Source organism: Vanessa tameamea, chromosome 18 (assembly GCF_037043105.1).
Source record: "Vanessa tameamea isolate UH-Manoa-2023 chromosome 18, ilVanTame1 primary haplotype, whole genome shotgun sequence".
NCBI lineage: Eukaryota > Metazoa > Arthropoda > Insecta > Lepidoptera > Nymphalidae > Vanessa > Vanessa tameamea.
In genome coordinates this window covers 2703031-2723971 of record NC_087326.1, presented here as the reverse complement: position 1 = coordinate 2723971, position 20941 = coordinate 2703031, and the positions used below count along the sequence as shown (strand labels likewise).

Genomic DNA, 20941 nt, shown 5'->3' with positions numbered 1-20941 from the left:
TACCGCTAATTGTTGTGGGCAACATGTTTGTAACATAAAGATAACACGCATTAGTCCCCAATATCTTCGCCACTTAAGCCCGAGTTCAATACTTAAGATTTAAGTAAGTACCTACAAGCGGTAACCGAAATATTCACAAGAAAAATAAGCGCGGAATGAGTATAAAATTTACAGGTTGAATATTATATGTTGATGTATTTCTGAACCGAAATATTTAAAAACCAAAAAATTTTAGTATTACGATCAGGTTGTATAAACTCTTATTATTATATTATTGCGGTATGTAAAAAAAGTTGCATATACTTTCTTTTACTTTTAAGCAAATCTACAAATAATAACACTGTAGGAGCTGTAAGATATATTTTGACAGTTCTCTTTCATGCTCTCAAAAACCTTTCTTAACGAGCTTAATGTTTATTAATCATAAAAATGAATAATCATAAATTTAATATTGAGAAAAGCTGACATTTCATGAAATTGGCGGCAAACGAGCTGTCATTTTAGCATGCCAACTTTTTTTGCGCAAAGGCATCCTGCCGTGATGCCAACGTATAAAGGCCTCTTTAACGGATATTGTTAATCTGACAGATCGCGAGCGTCGGATGTTTTGACAGCATCGCAATTACCTGCCACTTTGTTTGGCGGCTCACTGTACCAACCGTTCACATCCTGTACGTTTCACCCATCTGACCCGAGATTTAAATTGACGTTTAAAAAAATGTATTTTTAAATTTTTTCATAAAAACTTTATAATTTCGTTTTAATTTAAGCTAGTTATACTGTGCCAATACACCTTACTGCAGGTCCAGTCATATAGCCAATGCATCTGCCAGCCTTACGACTTTCTTTCTTACGCGTTTATTCAAACATATTATTGATTAGTAGGATCCGTTTTACAAAAGATAAAATTCATAAACGAAAAAAATATATAAAATTTTCATAAGTTCTATTACTGTGTAAATAATAAACTCAAAATAAAATTGGTCACTGGAAACTATGTACAAAAATAATACGTTCGCTTGGAAAGCGCCCGGAGCGTAAAATTTCTGTCCGACTACATCGACATTAATTAGATAGTTTAAAAAAGCACAACATTAAATTATAGCCAATAGTTCATTTAAAAACATTTGAACAATTGTAGTAGTTTACTTTACGTACGAACGTTTATTTATACCAAACCTACACCATATATAACTCGAATTTTTGAACGATTACTAAAACAAAACACATCATTCATGAATTACTATGAATATATTTACATCCTAAACTTCATCTTCATCCTCACGTTTTAATCGGAAAAATACATCGACGATCGTAAGTTGCCACCACTACCGATATGAGCACTGTTAAAAATTTCAAACATCCTTACATCGCCAATACAGACTTACGAAGTTTTTGACCCTTCAAATCGGTACACAACAATCCTAAGTATTGTTTATTAGCGTTAGAATATGTGCAATAAAGCCTTATCACCTAGAATATGAGATAAACGATGAAGATCATTCAACTTTCGTTAATTAGTCTAAACTAAGATAGACAGGCGAGCCGAGATGCCACGGTGAATAGACACCGACAATTTTAACCGATGATTTAAGTTAAAATCGTATCATGGAAGGCAAATCTTTATATGCTTAATTTGGGCTTATAACCATTGCGTATGCTAACCACTGAACTGTTATGAAGGATCCTGGTGGAATACGCTGCAAAACGTACTTATGAGAAGTCTGCCTATCATTGAAACTTTTACTTTTACGGGCGATATATTCATATTTATTTAAACATTATACAGACTCATTTGTGACATTAATAATTTATTTAAGACATGCTATCCCAGGAGGATTTGAACTAACCTTTGTTTTATATGAGTCATATCATTTTATTAATTAACCTTATTTTTAAATTTAATTACCTATTACCTAATTATAACATTTATTAAAGTATCATTAATGTTATTTTTTTTTGTAAAAATATTAACCATCCTAAATGATGTTTAATGAAATGTACAATTAGTATTTTTATTGATAATAGTTACTTAATTAAAAACTCCTCTAAGTTAATTCACAATAGTCAATGCCCTATGCCTTAAAATAGATAAAAAAAAAAAACAATTAACCAATTTGACACATCCAACTCATTTAAAACATGGTATAATCAAATTATGCCCACAACGTTTCTTAGTATTGAATGAGAGACGGTCAATGATGAATGGTTACACTTGAAAATGAATGCATTCACTGTTCATAGTGAGAACCGAATGCACTAATGTGAATAAACTTTGTTTGTTACTTGTTAAATGTTACTAATATGTAAAACAACATTTTGAATGTAACATATGTGTCAATGTTAACACAAATGAAATAAACCTAATTAAAGTAGGCTTTATAAACAATACACAAGTTACTCTGGAAAATAAATGGCTAAATTAAAAATGATTTGACTCGTTTTAACAACATTTTTGTAACAATTTAAGTAATATTAATTTACTAACTTCCAAGTAACTTCAATTTTTTATTAATTTATTATGAATACTCTTTGTTGCAAAAAAAGGTCAACTTAAATTGTACCATGTCAACTTGCTATAAGAAGCATTTTACAAGTTTTATTTAAATATAAAGCACATTTAGAATGTTGTTTATAATGAGAAAAATCAAAAAGAAACTCAATAGTTTAAAGTTAAACTGTTATAACAAACAAATAAATTTATATTCAATTAAGTATTTATTTGGTTAAAATCATTAAATTGTTTAAGTTTAAAAATGGATCAATTTTTCTTTCCAATTAATTAGATTATGGTATATTGATTAATATATTTTATCACATTGTAATGTGTTTGGTTCTAAGTCACATTATTTAATAATAAATTTTAATATATTTAATATAAATTAATCTTATAACATAAATGTTTATACTAATATTGTAGAATTTGTCAATGTTTTTAATTTGATGCTTATCGTTTAATCCTTATCAAATGACCAAGATTAACAAAATTAAGGTCTTCTATGATATCAACATAAATGCTTTATAAATTAATATTTCATTGTTTGTATATCACCATACTGTAATATACAAATTATTAACAATTATTTATTATTAAATTGGAATTTTTATAATATTCATTGAAATACTACTGTAATCTATGGATATATTTAGTTTTTTGCTGTTATCCCTCAATTGAATGAGTTAATCAAATCAAAAAATAAATATGCTACATATCAGATCTATAGTAAAATAATATATATTTTTTTTGTGTAAAAATAATTTAATATCGTAATTAAAAAACTGTTTATTTTATTAATAACAATTTACGTCATAGCTTAAATATTTTGTAAATTTCATACTCAATTATATTTAACTCTTAAATTTTGCATGCAATTTTATCGCAAGTGCGAAAAGTATTTCGATACTGATAACATAAAATAGAGCTGTTGTGGAAGTTGATAATCTTCCGTTCTAGTTTTTTGAACAACTAGACAATCGGAACCGAACACATGACATATTTTCCATGTATATTATTTCATAGCCTTGAAACGAGAGTTCAATGTCAAAGATTACGGAGTAAATGTAAATTGTAAACCATTTATTATTCAAACTAAACTATACAAATCGTTGTTTACCTGATTAAACAAATAAAACAAAAAACTAATATTAATTACATGTGATCAATTATAAAAAATTAGCAAATATCGCCTTACCTATAAAAAGTATCGTAAAATCCAGCAAAACTTTTCGCAAAATAAATTTGGAATCCCGATCTATAGTGATCGAATGATTACGAGAGTTCGCTTTGCGTTCATTTCTTTCCATTTTGATTTTTATTATTACCAATGCAAGTTATAAATTAGAATAAAACACTGAAAAAACTGTTACACAAACGTTACGAAACGTCAAAGCAGAAAACTGAATACACGGAATGTCAACTCTACACACGTCAAACACAGAGCGCATGCGCGCGTCGACTGCGCCATGATCCGTGAAACGACGACGGGTGCATTTATAAAATCATGTACACATCTATTTCACCTAAAATAAAATAATTATAAATATAAAATTTAAATATAAAAAAAACTAAAAATAATAAAATTTCTCTATTTTTATTATTGTTATTGTTTATTTCAATTAATGTACTTGCTGAAATCAATACCAACTACCGAAATAGTTATGATAAATACTAATAAAGTAATCTTCTATTTCTTAATAAATAAAACTGAATGATCGTCCTCAATGGTTTCCTAAGCTATTTAACCGATTGTGTAAAAACTTTTGTGACGTGTTCTGTGTAGGCCATCGAAGGCCCTGGCCCCTAGAAAAAACATTCTGTTTTTATTTGTATATCTGTCCTTCAATACAATCGTTTTATGTAGATTCTCATTCTACCCTTGCGAAGCCGGAACGGGTAGCTGTTTAATAAAAATATATATTTTTATACTTGTCAAAAAATATAATACCTAAATTGACAATTAATTGTAGGTACTTTTCTTTTTAAGTATTGTTAATGCCCCAGGGATAGCATATAAAAAATTGTTTCGGAAAATTAATTAATTACATAATATAATTGAATGATCTATGTGCATAAAGTTGTAGTTAGCATATTATTACAAGGAATAAAGCTATAAATATATTTAGGTAGGAATAAACTAAACTGTTACTGATATGAATCGATTACATTTCACAGTTAAATTACTAAGCTACGCACAATTATACTACGCATGGTTAATTCTCACCTTCCTTTTTAAATATGACAGCCATGAAGATCCAATGTGACAAGAAGGTTTTAATCCTTGGCATTTTTTTTTACGAAAAGGTAAAGGTATGCCGCTTCAGTAGTAATCGGTAGCTTTGAACTGACACCTGTGGACCCATTTTAACCTTTTGTTATTTACTTTCATTATTATTGGTTGCGCTTACAATTTTATTTTTATTATTTGAAATGTCATTTTTAATCTACTATTGTTAATAAGAACCGAATAACAATGACAGATTTTTTAAACGTCTTCATAGAGCAAGTTTTGTTGCTTTACTCGACATTACTCAACAGCGGAACAATTTATATTATAAAAGTAGGTAGGTATAGGTATTTGTAGTCTTTTAGATGAAGCTATTAAAAATGGTGAGTCTTGAGATTAGTATTTATTGACCTCATTATGTATTATGTATTTTTTGCCTAGTATCTAACCGCTGGCTTCGCACGAATAGACATAGGGTCTTCATAAAAAAACATGTTGTACCAGACGCCAGTAAAGTGATATGAGTGAGACGGCATGATATTTTCCGACATCTACATGTCACAGCAATCAATCCTTGTCATATTTCAGCTAATATAAACAAAATCTTAATGATACATATTATATGTTCTTACACCTTCCTCGTGAATCACCCCCTCCATTGGTAAAAACTATACGAAACACGGTTCGTTCGTTTTTGAGTTTATCGCGATCAGACAAAAAGGCAGACAGACGAGGGTACCTACTTTGTTTCATCATTATTTTTGAAGCACTTGCCCAAGTTTAATTGTGACTAAACAATAAATATACATAAAATATTGGTAACTGGTTGTACTAAATCATTGAAGATTAGTCCATAAATAGGACTTATGTATGGTCAAAAAAAGATTAATTTATTTGGTTTTTTTTTTCTGGCAATTAAAGTACCTATTTTTCAGAAGAAGCTTAACGAAATATAGAACACTCCAAATAATATACTTTATATTTTATGAATAAACTCAAAAAACGTCAATTTTTTATCAACCATAAAAGTTTGCTTTTTTCAACTGATTACAATATTTATTGTAAATAAATAGCTCATTATTTAATTTAATTAATATTATAATATAAGTAGGTAGTTTCTGTGTTTCTGATTTCTTGCACATTTCATTTTATTCGTTCAGTATTATATGCCGTTGGCGTAAATAGTGAGCTAAAATGAAATATGTTATGTTAGATTTTCTATTACTGTTGGCATTACAATATTTTTGCTATATAATACAATATATTATTCTTAAATATAGAACAATATAATATTTATTGCCGCATTTATCAATGCATGTAAGTACGATACGATCCCGATTATATTTCGATTTAAAATTCGAACGAACAGTAACTGGATATAGATGTTAGTATAGAATAGGAAAACTTCTAAACAGCAATGTACGACGCTCTTTTTCTTCATGAAAATGAAAAGGTGAGCCCAGAATTTGTTTAAATGGGTGCAGCCAACCAGAATATGGTGGAAATTAAACAATTGTTAGTGCTCTACCAAAGAAGCTTTAGGTTGATATATGTTTGTATGTTATTCGCCCTTTTAATAATAAAAACATGTTTGAAAATAAGGAAATTTATTTTTCACGTTATAAAGAGAACATAATATAGGTACAGACCTATATGTCTATATATAGTATAAAAATAGTAAGTTTTTATAAGTCTGTCTATTTCTGTCTGTATCTCCGCTTTCTTCTTCTAAGCTACACAACGAATATTGACACGGTTTGCTCTACTAGAACTAGTGAAACGAGAAGGTTTATGTATACTTTTTGTAAATACTTTGTAGAAAATGGCTGCAATATGATGGTGTTTTATCTAAACTGTTTTATGCTTAACTGGCTTACGCTGACTAAACGTTAGGTATTACATCAAAACAATGTACTAGAAAATTGTATGTTTAAAAAAGTCCCACAGAAAAATTTGTAATAGCATGTGTCCTATCTGCTAAAGTAACAGGTAGGGTTACCCTAACTGGCAGTTAAAGTTATCGAAGTATAAGCTGTGGACAGATTTTTATCCATATTTCATATTTAAATGATCACTTACAACTTTTTTGTTTACGACATAGGTACCTTCTTACAATACTAATAAAATGTATATAATAATTTTTTTAAATATTTTCTTGCTCTACGCACTTCGCATTTCCTTCAATACTAAATTGCTACTACGCGAAGTCAGGCCGGACAGGCCGGATTGCTAATTATTAATATTTTTCTCATAATGTGATGGGAGCACCAATGCCATCTCTTATTGTTATTAGCAAATAATGCATTCTAAACAGCAGACGACGTCCCTCTAACGTTAAATTGTTGAATTAATTGGCTACCAGTTAATATAGTAATAATACAAATGTTCAATAGATGGCGCTACTAGAGAAAAAAAAAAAAGAAAGTTTCATTATTCTACCGATAGATGTCATACATTGTTTACTGGTAAATGTTCTGAATTTAAATATGTATTAGGTACATTCGTTATAGTCTCTTTATTTTAAAATAAAACGATTAAAAACTTTTTGGTTTTTCATGAATAAGACAAGACAGATTTGATTTTACGAGGAATGCTTAGTTATGGGTGCAATGATAAAATATTTTGTGTAAATTATAAAGACTCAAATTATGTGATATTTAATATTTCCACCGGATTTGTCATTAAGCAATTACTTCTAATAAAATTGTTATAATTCGTTAATAATTGAATTAAAAGACAGTTTCGAAATACAGTTTGATATTATAATAATTATATTATCAATCGAATAAAGATAACTCGTCTCCTTGTGTAATATTTGTCTTGTGTGTTTAGGTATAATAATAAAATGTTTTGTTTTTTTTGTAAATTTATTATTGATAGATTAATTGATTGCGATTTTACATATTGATGTAATCAGGGCCGGATCTACCATATGGCTTTTTGGGCTTCAGCCCAGGAACCCGTGAATTCAAGGGGGCCCCAGCTAAGTTAAGTCAAAGTCAAAAATAGATGATAATGCGAAAGAATCCATAACTTTATTAAATTAAACAGATCGTATGGTTTGCAGCCCTGCGAGTCCTGCGATTAATCAAACCCATTTAATTAATTTAATTCAAGTCTACGTTCAGATATGTCTTAGGTGGGCCCCTAAGTAGTGTTAGACAAGGGCCCCTTAAGCTTACAGTCCGGCCCTGCTTGTAATTATTAACAATTAAATTTTACATACATTAAAATAATAGGTATCAAGATGGCAGTAAAGCTGATAACGTGTCAATATAAGCAAGTCATTTGCTAGAGTAATTGCGTTATAACAGATACAAGGAGCATAGAATTAGGTAGCAATATGACACTTGGGAGAAACATAGAAAAACTTAAGCGGGACTTCCCTTTTTATAACAAAATGTATAATACTCGGTGGTCTGGCCGCCAAACAGAAATACTTGGTATTATTGCCTTAGCGTTTGAAGGATGAGTGAGCCATAAATACAGGCGTCAAGGGACGTAACATCTCAATCTCTTGGGAACTGTCCCAAGGTTGGTGGTGCATTGGTGATGTAAGGATATTTCTGACAGCGCCAATGTTTATGGGCGGTGGTGATCACTTAATAACAGATGGCTTATTTGCCGGTAAAGCCTGTAAATTTCCCATTGCTGGACTAAGACCTCCTCTTCGTTCGAGGATAATGTTAAGAGCTTATTCCACCACGCTGTTCCAATGCGGGTTTGTGGATACACATGTGGCAGAATTTCGTTAACATTAGACATATGCAGGCTTCGTCACGATGTTTTCCTTCACCGCCGAGCACGAGGTGAATTATAAACACAAATTAATCATATGAAAATTCAGTGGTGCCTGCCTGGGTTTGAACCCGCAATCATCGGTTATGTCTTCTGTTTCTATCTATCTTCTATATCTAGCTATCTCATTTACCCGTCGGCCTACCTATTAGAACATAAAAAAAACTTATGAAAGGTACTGTGTCCGTGTATAATGCTTTTTATAGCTGTATAATAACAAACTAACGGTGGTCCAATGGAAAATAAACGTTGACTTTAACCGATGATTATAGCGGGTACGAATCCAGACAAAACAGCTGCTTATATGTTTTATTTGTCTTTATTATTAAAGTAGTTTGAAAAAAATCAAATTCAAATTTCTTTATACAATATAGAAGCTTAAGTACTTATTGATTGTCAAATTAAGCACTACTGCTGCTCGGAAAAGCACCTACCTACCTAGTACTACTAAGTACATCCACTAATTGTAATATAACTTCATTCTTACAATTATTTTGGCGAAATCGATGTTACTATTTATTGATTTTTTGGTAATTTTTTTTTTTGATTTTGTAATCTGTTAATTCATAATACTATTGTGTTATTTATGTTTATGTTTATGTTATTATTGTGTTTTGTTTTTTTTTTTTTAATGTACAAATATATTTAACAAATATGTGCAATTTAAGTGTGTGTAAAAAATAGAGCAATGTCGCTTTGTTGGCGGGCGTTAATAACTGCACCACAGTTTTATACTATCGAAGTTATTATCGTTCGCATCTTGTTTTTGTTCAATATTACGCTTAAATAAATAAATAATTATTATTATAAATTATTATACCTACCCTGACCTGAAAAGAACCAGCGAAAAAAACTATGCGGGTCTTTTTTTGGTTAATTCTATTATTTACAAATATTCCCTATGAAAAGGAATAGCCAGAAGGCGATCGTTTCATTCCCAAATATGATATCAATCATAAACTTACTCAATTGTATGTACCTTTCGCAGTTCTTTTAAAATAAAAAAAAAAAATTCGCAACAGAGGCATTTTGAACGCTTTCTGGGATCCTGTTGTAGAAACATTGTCCCACAAAAGAGTTACTAACTATGCAGTCGAGTAACAGGAGTAACAAGTTTGTGTTTGTTCCTTGTACCAATGCTATCACATTGTGTCATAAAATCATTAATATTAATCCATGCATACATAACATTATAGAATTTATATTGCAAAGCAACAGTCAATATACTGATTTATTTAAAAACCAAACAGTTGTATGAAATTCAAATTTACTTTCGCATAAAATTTAGGATGTCATATATATCTATATATCCCATTCCAAATTCAAATGAACCGAATTATAAATTACCTTCGTTTGTTTGCGTGATCGATACGAAGTTAACATAGGAGGTATGATAATTCAGAACATAATTATGACAGAATTTCATACAAATCAGACTTATAACAGGCATGAACATATCAGACTTTCAACTGATAGATGCGATTAGAATGCAGCGTAGGATGAATCAAAATCAAGGACAAGATACCAATAAAATATTTAGCTCCTTAACTTAGAGGCCCTGGTGTACTATTGCATCTAACTCTATAAATAAAAATACATAGGTACATACTTATGTATTTTTATTGTTTGAAAACCCTCATTCGCCATCCCTTACCTCTTTAAATTTAAACAATTATCGTATTGTACATTGATGATGATGTCCAACCCTCATACAAATTAAGAACAACTGGACAAGTTTAAACACTATTGGATAACTGGTAGACGCAAAGAATAAGGACGAAGCAAGCACTAATTATTATTTATTATGTAACTAAGTATAGGTAAGTATAGTATAGTCTTAGTGAGTAGAAATATTAACCATTCCTTACATCGCTTGGGAACATAGATTTTATGTCCTTTGTGTCTGCAGTGACACTGGCTCACTGACCCTCCAAACCGGAACACAACAGTAATGAATACTTTTGTTTGGCGGTAGAATGTCTGATGAGTGGTTGGTACCTACCCAGATGGGCTTGAACAATGCCCAAAGTAAGTGATGTATTTCATTAATATAATTATAATTTTCTAACAGTAATGCTGTAAGAACTCACTTAAAATAAAAATATTAATCAATTCGTAAATCGGCAATGCGCCGTCAATCTAAGGAACTGAGATGTTCATGTTATATTCTTTGTGTATAAGTATATCCATTCGCTCACTCGCCCTTCTGATTGGAGCAGAACAGACGTACATAAAGCTCTACCACTAAGTATATATTAGTAGTAGTAGATTTTAGTAACTTTGATAATTGAACGTATTTTGTTACAGTTTAACTTTAAATAAAATGGACTATAGTTAGTCACGGTTTAAGCGTAATATGCATTATATATGTATAATGTAAATTAAAGACGCTACGCTTTGACATGGAGAGGATAATCTGGCTAAGCCCGCATGCCGGCACATGCTTATCTTTCAAATCGAAATGTTTGCGCCGCGACTCACCGCGTTACGCGCTTTGACGGATTACAGAGACTGGCTACATGTTGCTGAAAGATTATCTCTGCGTTTGATGTTTGTCACGCAGATGCTTTAAACGTCCTTACATACAATGTATATCTTGACTAGACTACAAAGGACTACATGTAATAATATATTCAAACGTTGCCTTTGTAAGCAGACGGCTGATTTAGAGAAGGAACAAGAGAAAAATTGTTGTTGTGTTCATATAAAAAACACTTTAATTACAGGCATGAGGGTTATAATGGATTTTTTGTAAATTAATTTCTACTACGATAATATTATGTGCACTGTATTCACTAGTTATTTAAATAAACCTTTTTTGTTTATAGTAAGATGGATCCGCAACGGGTGTCAACTGACCGACGCAGTTCTGACGTTTCATCGTAAACATAACAGGAGGTCAAGTTCGTTTTTATCGAATAAAAATCAATTACAGAGTTAAGATTAAAAAAATAAAAACTTTACACGTTAAGTACAATCTACAGATACATTTTTTTTTATAGCGAATAGTCAGAATAGATTTCAAAATCACGTATTTCTAGATAACACGCAAAAGTAACGGAATTTATTGAAATGAATTAGTGAATTCATTTCGGTTTAGATGATTAAATAATGTTAGTAGGTATTTAGTTTTGATGAAAAATAGTAAAGTAGTGAGTTTATTGCGCGATCTTTTCGGTGAAATCTACTTTGCGAATCGGGCACTTACATACCGGGGAATTGGTTCGCGTACCTAGCTAATTCCAGTCAATAAGTCAATATTAATGAATATAAAATCGACTATCTTCTACATAGGATTTCATAATTCACATTCTCGTGAGAAGATCTCTCGGTTTTTTAATCACGCTGTTCTACTGAGAAGTGAATTTATGTTGTAGAATTTCATCGGAATTTTAGTTTTACTCCCAATTATCTTCACCACTGAGCTTGCGATGATTTGTTCCTTAATAAATAAAATAAATTAATATTCGGCTTTGATTTCAGTGTTCTCCACTGGACCATTTTGGTTCTAAGAAACGTAAAGCTATATTTTGTAAATAGCTTTATAGCTACATTGTACCTACAGGTTCCTACAGAGAGAATCAAAACCATTATTCAATAAACATACTTACAATATTTCAATTATGTAGATAGATTTAACCAGAATATAAAAATAGCGCCGGTACGACAGATGGAGGCGCGCCAATCACGAACTGTAAGGGTTACTTTTTTGTTGCGGAACCCTAAAATGCTTAAAACAGGGCTAATAATAGTAACAAAGTGGAATCACAAATTGTTCACAACACGTTACAAATTAAGGCACTTCTTCCTTCTTTTCTTTTCTTCTTTCAGCTATTTCTGAATGGCTTCCTAATGGAGAATGCCTATTTTGAAATACTATGCATTTGTTGAGCACTCAACAGACATAGCTGATTGGATTACACCTAGTAATAGCTACATTGTATATAGTACTAGTCTTTTCCAGCGGCTTCGTTGTCGTTTTAGAGGTTGGTCGTTCGTTTACTTGGTGGTAGGGCTTTGTGCAAGCCCGTCTGGGTACCACCCTCTCATTAGATATTCTACCGCCAAACAGCGATACTTAGTATTGTTGTGTTCCGACTTGAAGGGTGAGTGAGCCAGTTTAACTACAGGCACAGGCGACATAGCACCCAAGGTTCGTGGCCATGGTCGGTGGTGACCACTTACCATCAGGCGGCCCATTTGCCCGTCCGCCTACCTATTAGGTACATAAAAATAATACGAATAAAAAGTTAGCTTTTGTCCATGTCATACCAATTTTCATCGAATTCGGTTAAGTTGTTTGACCGTGAAAAAGCAACAGACAGGTATACGTACAGACAGACAGAGTCACTTTTGCTTTGATGATATTAATATAGATTAGTATAGATATTAAATATTATGGCCAATTAGTCATCTAACTAATCGAGATTAATTAAATATGTATATCGAAACCCTTATTCGCAATCCTTACTTAGGTACTTAAGCATTTGCTCATGACGTAAACCTTCTTCGAACGCAATGGAAGTACAATTTTAAGTCAAATTTGATGGCAAAGTTTCTACATGTAACATTTTAAAATCAAATAATGGTGCCTACCTATTTGTGTACAGTTTTATTTCACGGAGTATTCTCTTATTAATACTATGATTGTAATTTTACAGGGTAGTTTAAATGTAAAGTTACCTATTCAGTAAGTAGAATACTGGCCAGACCCCGTAAGAAGCTTTATAATAAATACTATAAACCTTATAACATTTAAATGCGTTATCGTATTAAACACCTAAATGTACTCGTGTGACCATTACATAATAAATAGATATTTATTCTTAAATATACGAAACGTTGAGATATTTAGAAGTAACAGATTCGTGCAGGTCCAAACTTCATATCCACATAAACTGTGCGAAAAGGATTTCCAATAGAATGCTAGGAATATATTTTAAAAGCGGCCTACGGATGAAATTTTTATTTCGATGATATTAATTGGATTCGTAAAATTCAGTGATATAAGTCAGCGTAGAATAATCCCGATGGGTAACTATGGTTGTCTCATAGGGACACTTCTATTAATAAGTAAGTATAACTAATATGTAGAGACTAGATATATTATATTTAACTGACATATATTTTTATCATTATTACAAATGTTGCAAAAGGGTAACTACTCAGTTTCTTACCGGTTCTCCTCGGTCGAATCTACATTTCTAATTGGTGGTAGCTTTACGTTTAATACAGTTCTGTAACGATCCAAAAGTCCTTGTAAAAGTCAACACGAATAATATATATTTTGATTTTGATTGTACCTACTATCGAGATATCAAGCAAAATATTTTTTATTATTTTTACTATTATAGGTCGTATAAAAAATTTCATTAACTTATTTACCATTATAGGTAACAATATATTCGTGTAATAATATTTGCATGTGTAAAAAAAACCGCAAACGCATCCAACGGACGAGTACAACAATATTCGCAAAGGAACACGGCGCGGCGCGAGCGATCGCAAAATTTCCAAGCGACGATAAACAAACGCAAATTCCTTCATTACAGTCAACAATGCCTACAGTCGGCTACATACAAATAACTGGCAGCGTCCAATTTAAATAACAGCCTCGCAAAGCTGAAAAACAACCCGTAACCGAAGTTGAGAATAAATTAGCAACCACCCTACCCCCTTTCCCCAATGTGTACATTGTGCAAAATATTATTTGCCTTGCCAGACAATAATAGGATCTATTGCCACGCCTTGACGTGTTAGCTTTGGGGAGCTCCGCCCCAACCGGCACACTCCACGATTGGTTACGAATATATACGCTCTCTTTCCGACACGTCTGCTGTCTCCGTCGCACGTGTAGCTTTTCCCTCGACGCCCGAGGGGTAAATGTTTTGGTAGGAAACACATACTAGGGTTTTCTAGAGCCGCGTATTGTCGAGGCGTTTCGTCAGGAGATATTTTTTACGCGCATTTTATTCGAAGATACCTGAATTGTGTGTTAGAATTCGCTTTATGAGATTTTTTTCAATAGGCAGGAGTCCTTTAACGTGGGATTAAAGGATCTTTCTATACGTATCTCCGTAAACAGTTACTTTTCCTCGTTTTGTTGGAGCTTTTTAGTATTTTTATCGACTTTTTTTATATGTTTTTATAACCTTTTGTAGCGAAAGTTACATCTAGACCAAAGAATTATGGGCAACATAGTTTAGTTTACTTATCAACTAAGTATCTATGGGAACTATTTATATATATTTTTTTATTAAAATATTAAGTTAATGTTGTTTATTTTTTATTGAAATAATAGTTTTCAATTATTGTTATGTCTAAAAAAGTTATATAACAATATATTATTAAATTAAATGAACTACTTACAATTTTATTTCTAAAATATGTTGTGCATTTTTTTTAAATAAAAAATAAATTAAACACAAAAAACTATAGGTATATTCAAATAAGATTCGAAACGAAATTATACAATGAGATAAAAATACTCAACTCCAACTCAAAATAAATACCACAACAAAGTTAAATCGATAGGGAGCCTAATAATTATTAGTCAACGGCCTGAAATTCATGCACAAAGCTCCGACCCGCAGTAATAATAACGACAATTGTTGTGTTTACTGAAACGTAAACGTGCGGAGTGGGTGACCCCCTTCAGGGCGGGGCCTGACGGGCCGGCCCTCGCGCCGCCAGGGCCCGCTGCAGTCAGTGTCGCGCAACGCGCCCTAACGCACCTCTGACATGTGACGGTACAGCATGGAAGACTGCGATTTGAGTCAGTACCGCGACATGATCATCGAGGGTGACCTACCGCTCGACTTGCGACCGCCGCCGCGTCTGTATCTACCGCATTATCTACGTGACGACCGCGAGGAGTATCCACAGGATGACACCTACGTATCTGTAGACGAGGACACGCCAGATCTACCGCCTCCGTCGAGCGATTCTGAGAGATACGAAGCGTCAAGCCCAAGCGAATCGAAACCCAGTTCCCCGAAGAAGCCGAAGCAGAAGTCATCTTCTCAACTCATTAAGCCGCCCTATTCTTATATTGCACTGATAACGATGGCCATCTTACAGTCGCCGCACAAGAAGTTGACGCTGAGCGGGATCTGTGAGTTTATTATGACAAGATTTCCATATTACCGCGAAAAGTTTCCCGCTTGGCAAAACTCCATCCGTCACAATTTAAGTCTTAACGACTGTTTTATAAAAATCCCTCGCGAGCCCGGCAATCCAGGGAAAGGAAATTATTGGACGTTGGACCCGTTGGCTGAAGACATGTTTGACAACGGTAGTTTCTTGCGCCGTCGGAAGAGGTATAAGCGACCAGCGCCCTCACTGCAGCACGCTCACGCGATGGTAGCGATGCTCGCAAGAGAGGCTTACGCTCCTCTCCTGCCCCTGCCGTGCTATTTGCAGCCGTCGCCACTGTTAACACTGCCGCGACCGCCGCCGGCGGCTCTGAGACCGGTTGCTCTGCCGCCGCGTGTTCCAGAGATGACGGATACTCGAGTGAAAAGATCTAGAAACGGATTCTCAATCGAATCTATAATCGGATCTCAGGAGAGTCACGTGTCGGAGCCTAGGCGGAGTGCCTTCTCGCCGCTGCAGCAGGGCAGCGGGCCACCAGACGACTGGGCGAGATGAACGTTCTTTCACGGGTGCGTTTCTAATCAGAATCATTTTTAGAACGTCCCGATTGACACAGTTTTGGATTAAATAAGAAGGAATTATAATTTTATAACATGCGAGTGTTGGACGATTTCTTATACATGGTCGGAGAGAGTGTCATTTAAATAAAACATTTGTAAATATGAACTCGCGACGGGTATATTTTGTTAGAAGTTGTTTTGGTTGGAATATACTTAATGACCAAAGCAGTTAGTTACCAGACGACGTATTATATAAGTATTTCTGTAAAATCTGACTACTCAAAATTTATGAAGAAATATCAACAGCGTGTTGGAAAAGACAGCACTAAACAAATATTATGAATTTCGTCCGCTAAATAATTATAATGTTAAGAGAACGTGCCAAGAATATTCTTATGTCACTACTTTTTGGAAATGAATATTGAATTAATGATATTTTTTAATCATTCGATTTGCAAAATGCTTATTAGATTTAAAACAATTGTTTATTTAAATCGATTATTCGTATCGATATTTTATATCAACTTTAGAATCTTAATATTTATATTCAATTGAAATGTATTTTATAAATTCAAATTTCAAACGATATAATACACTTACAATTTTTTCTATGAAATAAATATTGCCAAAAAGTTGCGATGCTATGTATAAATAAAATCTAGTCATTCTTTGTACAAAGTAGGTAAAACATAGATTTGTAAATATTATGTAAAATTTCGTTAAAATTAGATAGCAAATAAGTAGTTACTGTTCAAGTAAGGAATATTTTGCGAAAAGACCCGCTGTATTTATTATGTTATTGTAGTATATTTTTGTGTAATTACTAAATATAAGATAAAAAATATATATCGATAGAAGATAAACAGGCATTTTATTTAATACATTTATAAGCTATTCGAATGTATTCACAACTTCAGTTAATTCTCGAGAGCCATTGAATATAATTGAATGAACTTAATATAATAAACAGGTAATCTTTTTTATAAACAAAAACCATGAGAACGCTTGCAGTTGAATAGTCTAAATTTAGAGCCGTTGAAACTGCGAAGCAAAGCCACTTTCATAATGGTATCAATTCTAAAACTTCTGGAATGCGATCCATTTTCTGATATCAATTGTATAGGTTTAGTACTTTCTTCAGCTAAAGTATTACAAACCAAACGTCTCATAATTTATAAATATAGATGTAATGGCGTTTTTATAGTGATACGGAAATTTCAGGGTTTGTTTTGATTAAACTCTCTACAGAGAGGCACCAAAATTTTATCAACATTTGTTGACGTTTAAGGTAATTCCAAAAAACTGTTGCCAGCAACTGTTATTGACAACACAGCTTGCCTTCCACTTTGTGATGCTTAACAACATTAGATAGTGTTATTGATTTAAATTATCAAATTAATATATTAATAACATTGCATTAACCGAAATGACGTATGTTTTTTTTAATAATTGAAATTGTTATCGTGTAGTTTAAGAATTGTAGCTTGCATAATAATTCAATGCTTCGTGATATTGATTTAAAAGTAACAATATCTTAGGCACAATAAGCTTTGGTACGTCGTTTAATACATAAATATAAAAAAAAAAAAACGATAAGTTTATATTAATATTATAAATGAGAAAGTAACCCTGTCTGTCTGTTACGCTTTCACGATCAAATCACTGAATTGATTGTGATGAAATGTGATAAGAAGCAAGCTTGAACCCCAGAAAAATTGTCCATATTTACTCTTTGAAGGGGATAATGGGTTGTATATAAGTCCTTGAAGCATTTTCGTCATAAATTGAATTCCACGTGGGCGATGACGCGGGTTTCTTTAAAAATGTTGCTAATTTTTTGAAGCATATGATACGAAATAATAAACACATAGGAATATACTTTTTGTAATAGGTAGGCGTACGGACAAAGGGACCACTTGATGATAAGTGGTGACCACCAACCAAAGACATTGGCGCTGTAAGAAACATTAACCAATTCTTACTTTGCGAATGGTCCGCTACCCTTGGGAACTAAGATGTTACGTCCTTTCTGCTTTTAATTACGCTGACTCAATCACCTTTCAAACCGGAACATAATAATACTAAGTATTGATGACTGGCGGCAGAATACCTGATGAGTGGGTGGTACCAAACCAGACGGGTTAGCACAAAGCCCTGCTACCAAGGAAATTCTCCGATTATAAAACAATATGCTGATGAAGCATATGAAGTAACAAAAGTGCTTTTGATTTGGTATTCGCTTTTGTGGCTTCACAATACGTGTTACGCGTGCTCCATCTGCCTTTTTTATTTTATGTTATTTTTAAAGTACAATACAAAATAAAATTCGATATAACAGCTATTACCACTTTTTACACTATATGAGAATATCACTTATGGAAAACTAATTACCGCCTGCGGCGTCATCCGCGTAAATTGTAGCAGTGTGTGTGGCAGGGCCTTAGATACCCTATGTGTATTTCTGTACTGACAACGAGTATACAAAATTTGGTAACGCAACAGACAAACCAACTGTCGTCTTTATAATATTAGTTACGAGTGTTCCATTATCACAACAGAAAAACAATCTCTTTGCTTTCAATTTTTTCTAAAAATGTTATATATTAGTTCTATGACAACAATATACAAATGACGAGGAACATTTCACTGAGAAAATCTATAAAATAAACAAAAGTTTATTTATTAAAACATGTACTTTTATGTGTGTCCGATATTGAAATAATTGTTGTTGTAAACAAGTTGAAATCATTTTAATTTAATTGTATTATAGCTTAAAGTACTTTCAAAATTTTAATTAATTATAATATTTTATCAGTGAATTACAACGTGTTATGTTTTCTTAACAAATACATAGCGATCGTGTTACACCTTAAAACAATGTTACGGTATCATTAACGCTGAATATCATCAGTTAATATTTGCAAAAGATTTGCACTTGTATGAAGTTTGTTTTACGCGGCTAATTTTGTTATTACTCGTGTTACATTGTAGCTAACTGACTAGGGTTACCACTGATTGTAATGGTACGATATTTCTGAAACGATTGCTGTGACGTTCTCTTTTAAGAGAAAATGGGCCAGTGCAATAGTATCTACACTTTTATTATAAATGCGAAAGTAACTCTGTCTAGTCTCGAATCCTAATGAAGGACATAGGTTAAGTTTTGTATGGCTAACACCTAACTACCAACCTCTAAAACGTGAGTGAAACCGCGGCTTATAATTAGTATATATCATGGGTTTCCCCTACAGCTTCGTCTGCTTTAAAAGGGTTTTCTTTTCTGACTTCTGAAAATTTCATAATGAACAGGTGATTAGACAAGACGTTAAATCGTAACAAACAAACTCTCTTACGTATTTAAAATATCAGTCAGGATACCTTACGTTGGCATCTGCATCGGCTTTGAACTTGGGATCCAATATACCACACTCCTTGAGTCTGCACACACATCCAAATACAAAAATAAAGTATCGATATTTCTCGGTATAATAAGTAATGATGCGTTACAATATAGCTCGCTTACAAATGTTGCCACTAATCGAGTCGAGTTGTCCTATAACCATAATGAGCAATTTGACATTTTTTTTGTAATGAATACCAACTGTATTTTTTTAAGCAAGGTGTCACCTACGCAGGAGTTAGTCATAAAGTGTTAGGCATTAAAAGGCATTCTACATTTAATTCAACTCTGTAACAAGATGATTCAAAACTGTTTTTATGAGCCTACTTGAATTTCACCAAATTAGTTTCAGTGGTTTGACGGTGAAACAGCAACAGAGAGACAGTTAATTTCACGTTTATAATATGGGATTCATTCCGGAGGTATACTCTATGCATCCATTCATCCCATCACACTAGTATTGATGTTTGAAGTAGAATAAGTAAAAGTGAGTGGTGTCTATTCAGACTGACTGCACACCTTGGGAATGAAATGATCGCCTCCACGCTGTTTCAAATAACTAAAATATAATTATTATTGTACATATAACATGGAAAACAAAAATATCCCGCTGAGTTTCTTTCGCTGGTTCTTCTCAGGTCCGAGGTGTTAATTCCGAACCGGTGGTAGATTTTTGACTATCAATAAGCAAGTGTAAACACTCCTATATTGAATAAAGATTTTTGACTTTGAAAAAAAAAATAAGATGTTTCAAAATTCTACCACTAGTGATAATTTCTGTGTCCGTGATTAAGGTAAAATAAAATTATTTGACTGCCAATACTTATTGTCGAATTTTGTTATTCAAACTGATTACGAGACAGGAAGGTCACTTGCGCAGGACATCTCATAGCGGCCAACTGTGTATGAAAGCATTGGTATTTGAGGCCGCAATACATGATCAGTAATGTTTTTTTTTATAAAGTAGCCTGTACTTTGTATGCGTGTCGGGAGATTCATCTTAATTAAAAATAGTTTTTAAGTTTCAAGCAAATAATTAATTACATTAAAATTATCTACTTATTAATAATAATACAATTATTATTAGTAAGATAAATTCAATTTATTCTAATTTCACGAGTACCATAACACTCACAAATTGAAACTAACTGAAAATTGTAAAATAATATAAGGCGTGAAGTTGTCTATTTCGAGCGACTTGACCTTTAATTTGAGTTGCGGCTTAGCGAGCAACTTCATCATGTAGATTCCATGTCATCCTGTGCGCGCGCAACATAAAAATTAACTTTCATCATTTTTTCATAGCGCGCCAAAAGAGGTTGGTATAGCTTGAAAAATGCATGATGCGTTTAAAAATTGTGGAA

General features: G+C 32.6%; 3 protein-coding genes across 3 annotated transcripts in view; 1 reads left to right on the top strand and 2 right to left on the bottom strand.

Annotated features, from left to right (window-relative positions):
- Positions 1-3964, bottom strand: part of LOC113400192 (putative phosphatidate phosphatase) — an 89013-nt gene extending 85049 nt beyond the window's left edge. Inside the window, exon 1 of the mRNA XM_026639672.2 lies at positions 3693-3964. Within this exon, the coding sequence (XP_026495457.2) occupies positions 3693-3804 (112 nt within the window). The 5' untranslated portion in view covers positions 3805-3964. The remainder of the gene's footprint in view (positions 1-3692) is intronic.
- Positions 1-20941, bottom strand: part of LOC113400186 (putative leucine-rich repeat-containing protein DDB_G0290503) — a 364402-nt gene that overhangs the window by 262301 nt on the left and 81160 nt on the right. The gene's annotated exons all lie outside the window — the stretch shown is intronic.
- On the top strand, positions 15121-16761 carry LOC113400193 (forkhead box protein D3-like). The gene has a single exon (XM_026639673.2). The coding sequence runs from the start codon at positions 15279-15281 to the stop codon at positions 16170-16172; it is 894 nt and encodes a 297-aa protein (XP_026495458.1). The 5' UTR covers positions 15121-15278; the 3' UTR covers positions 16173-16761.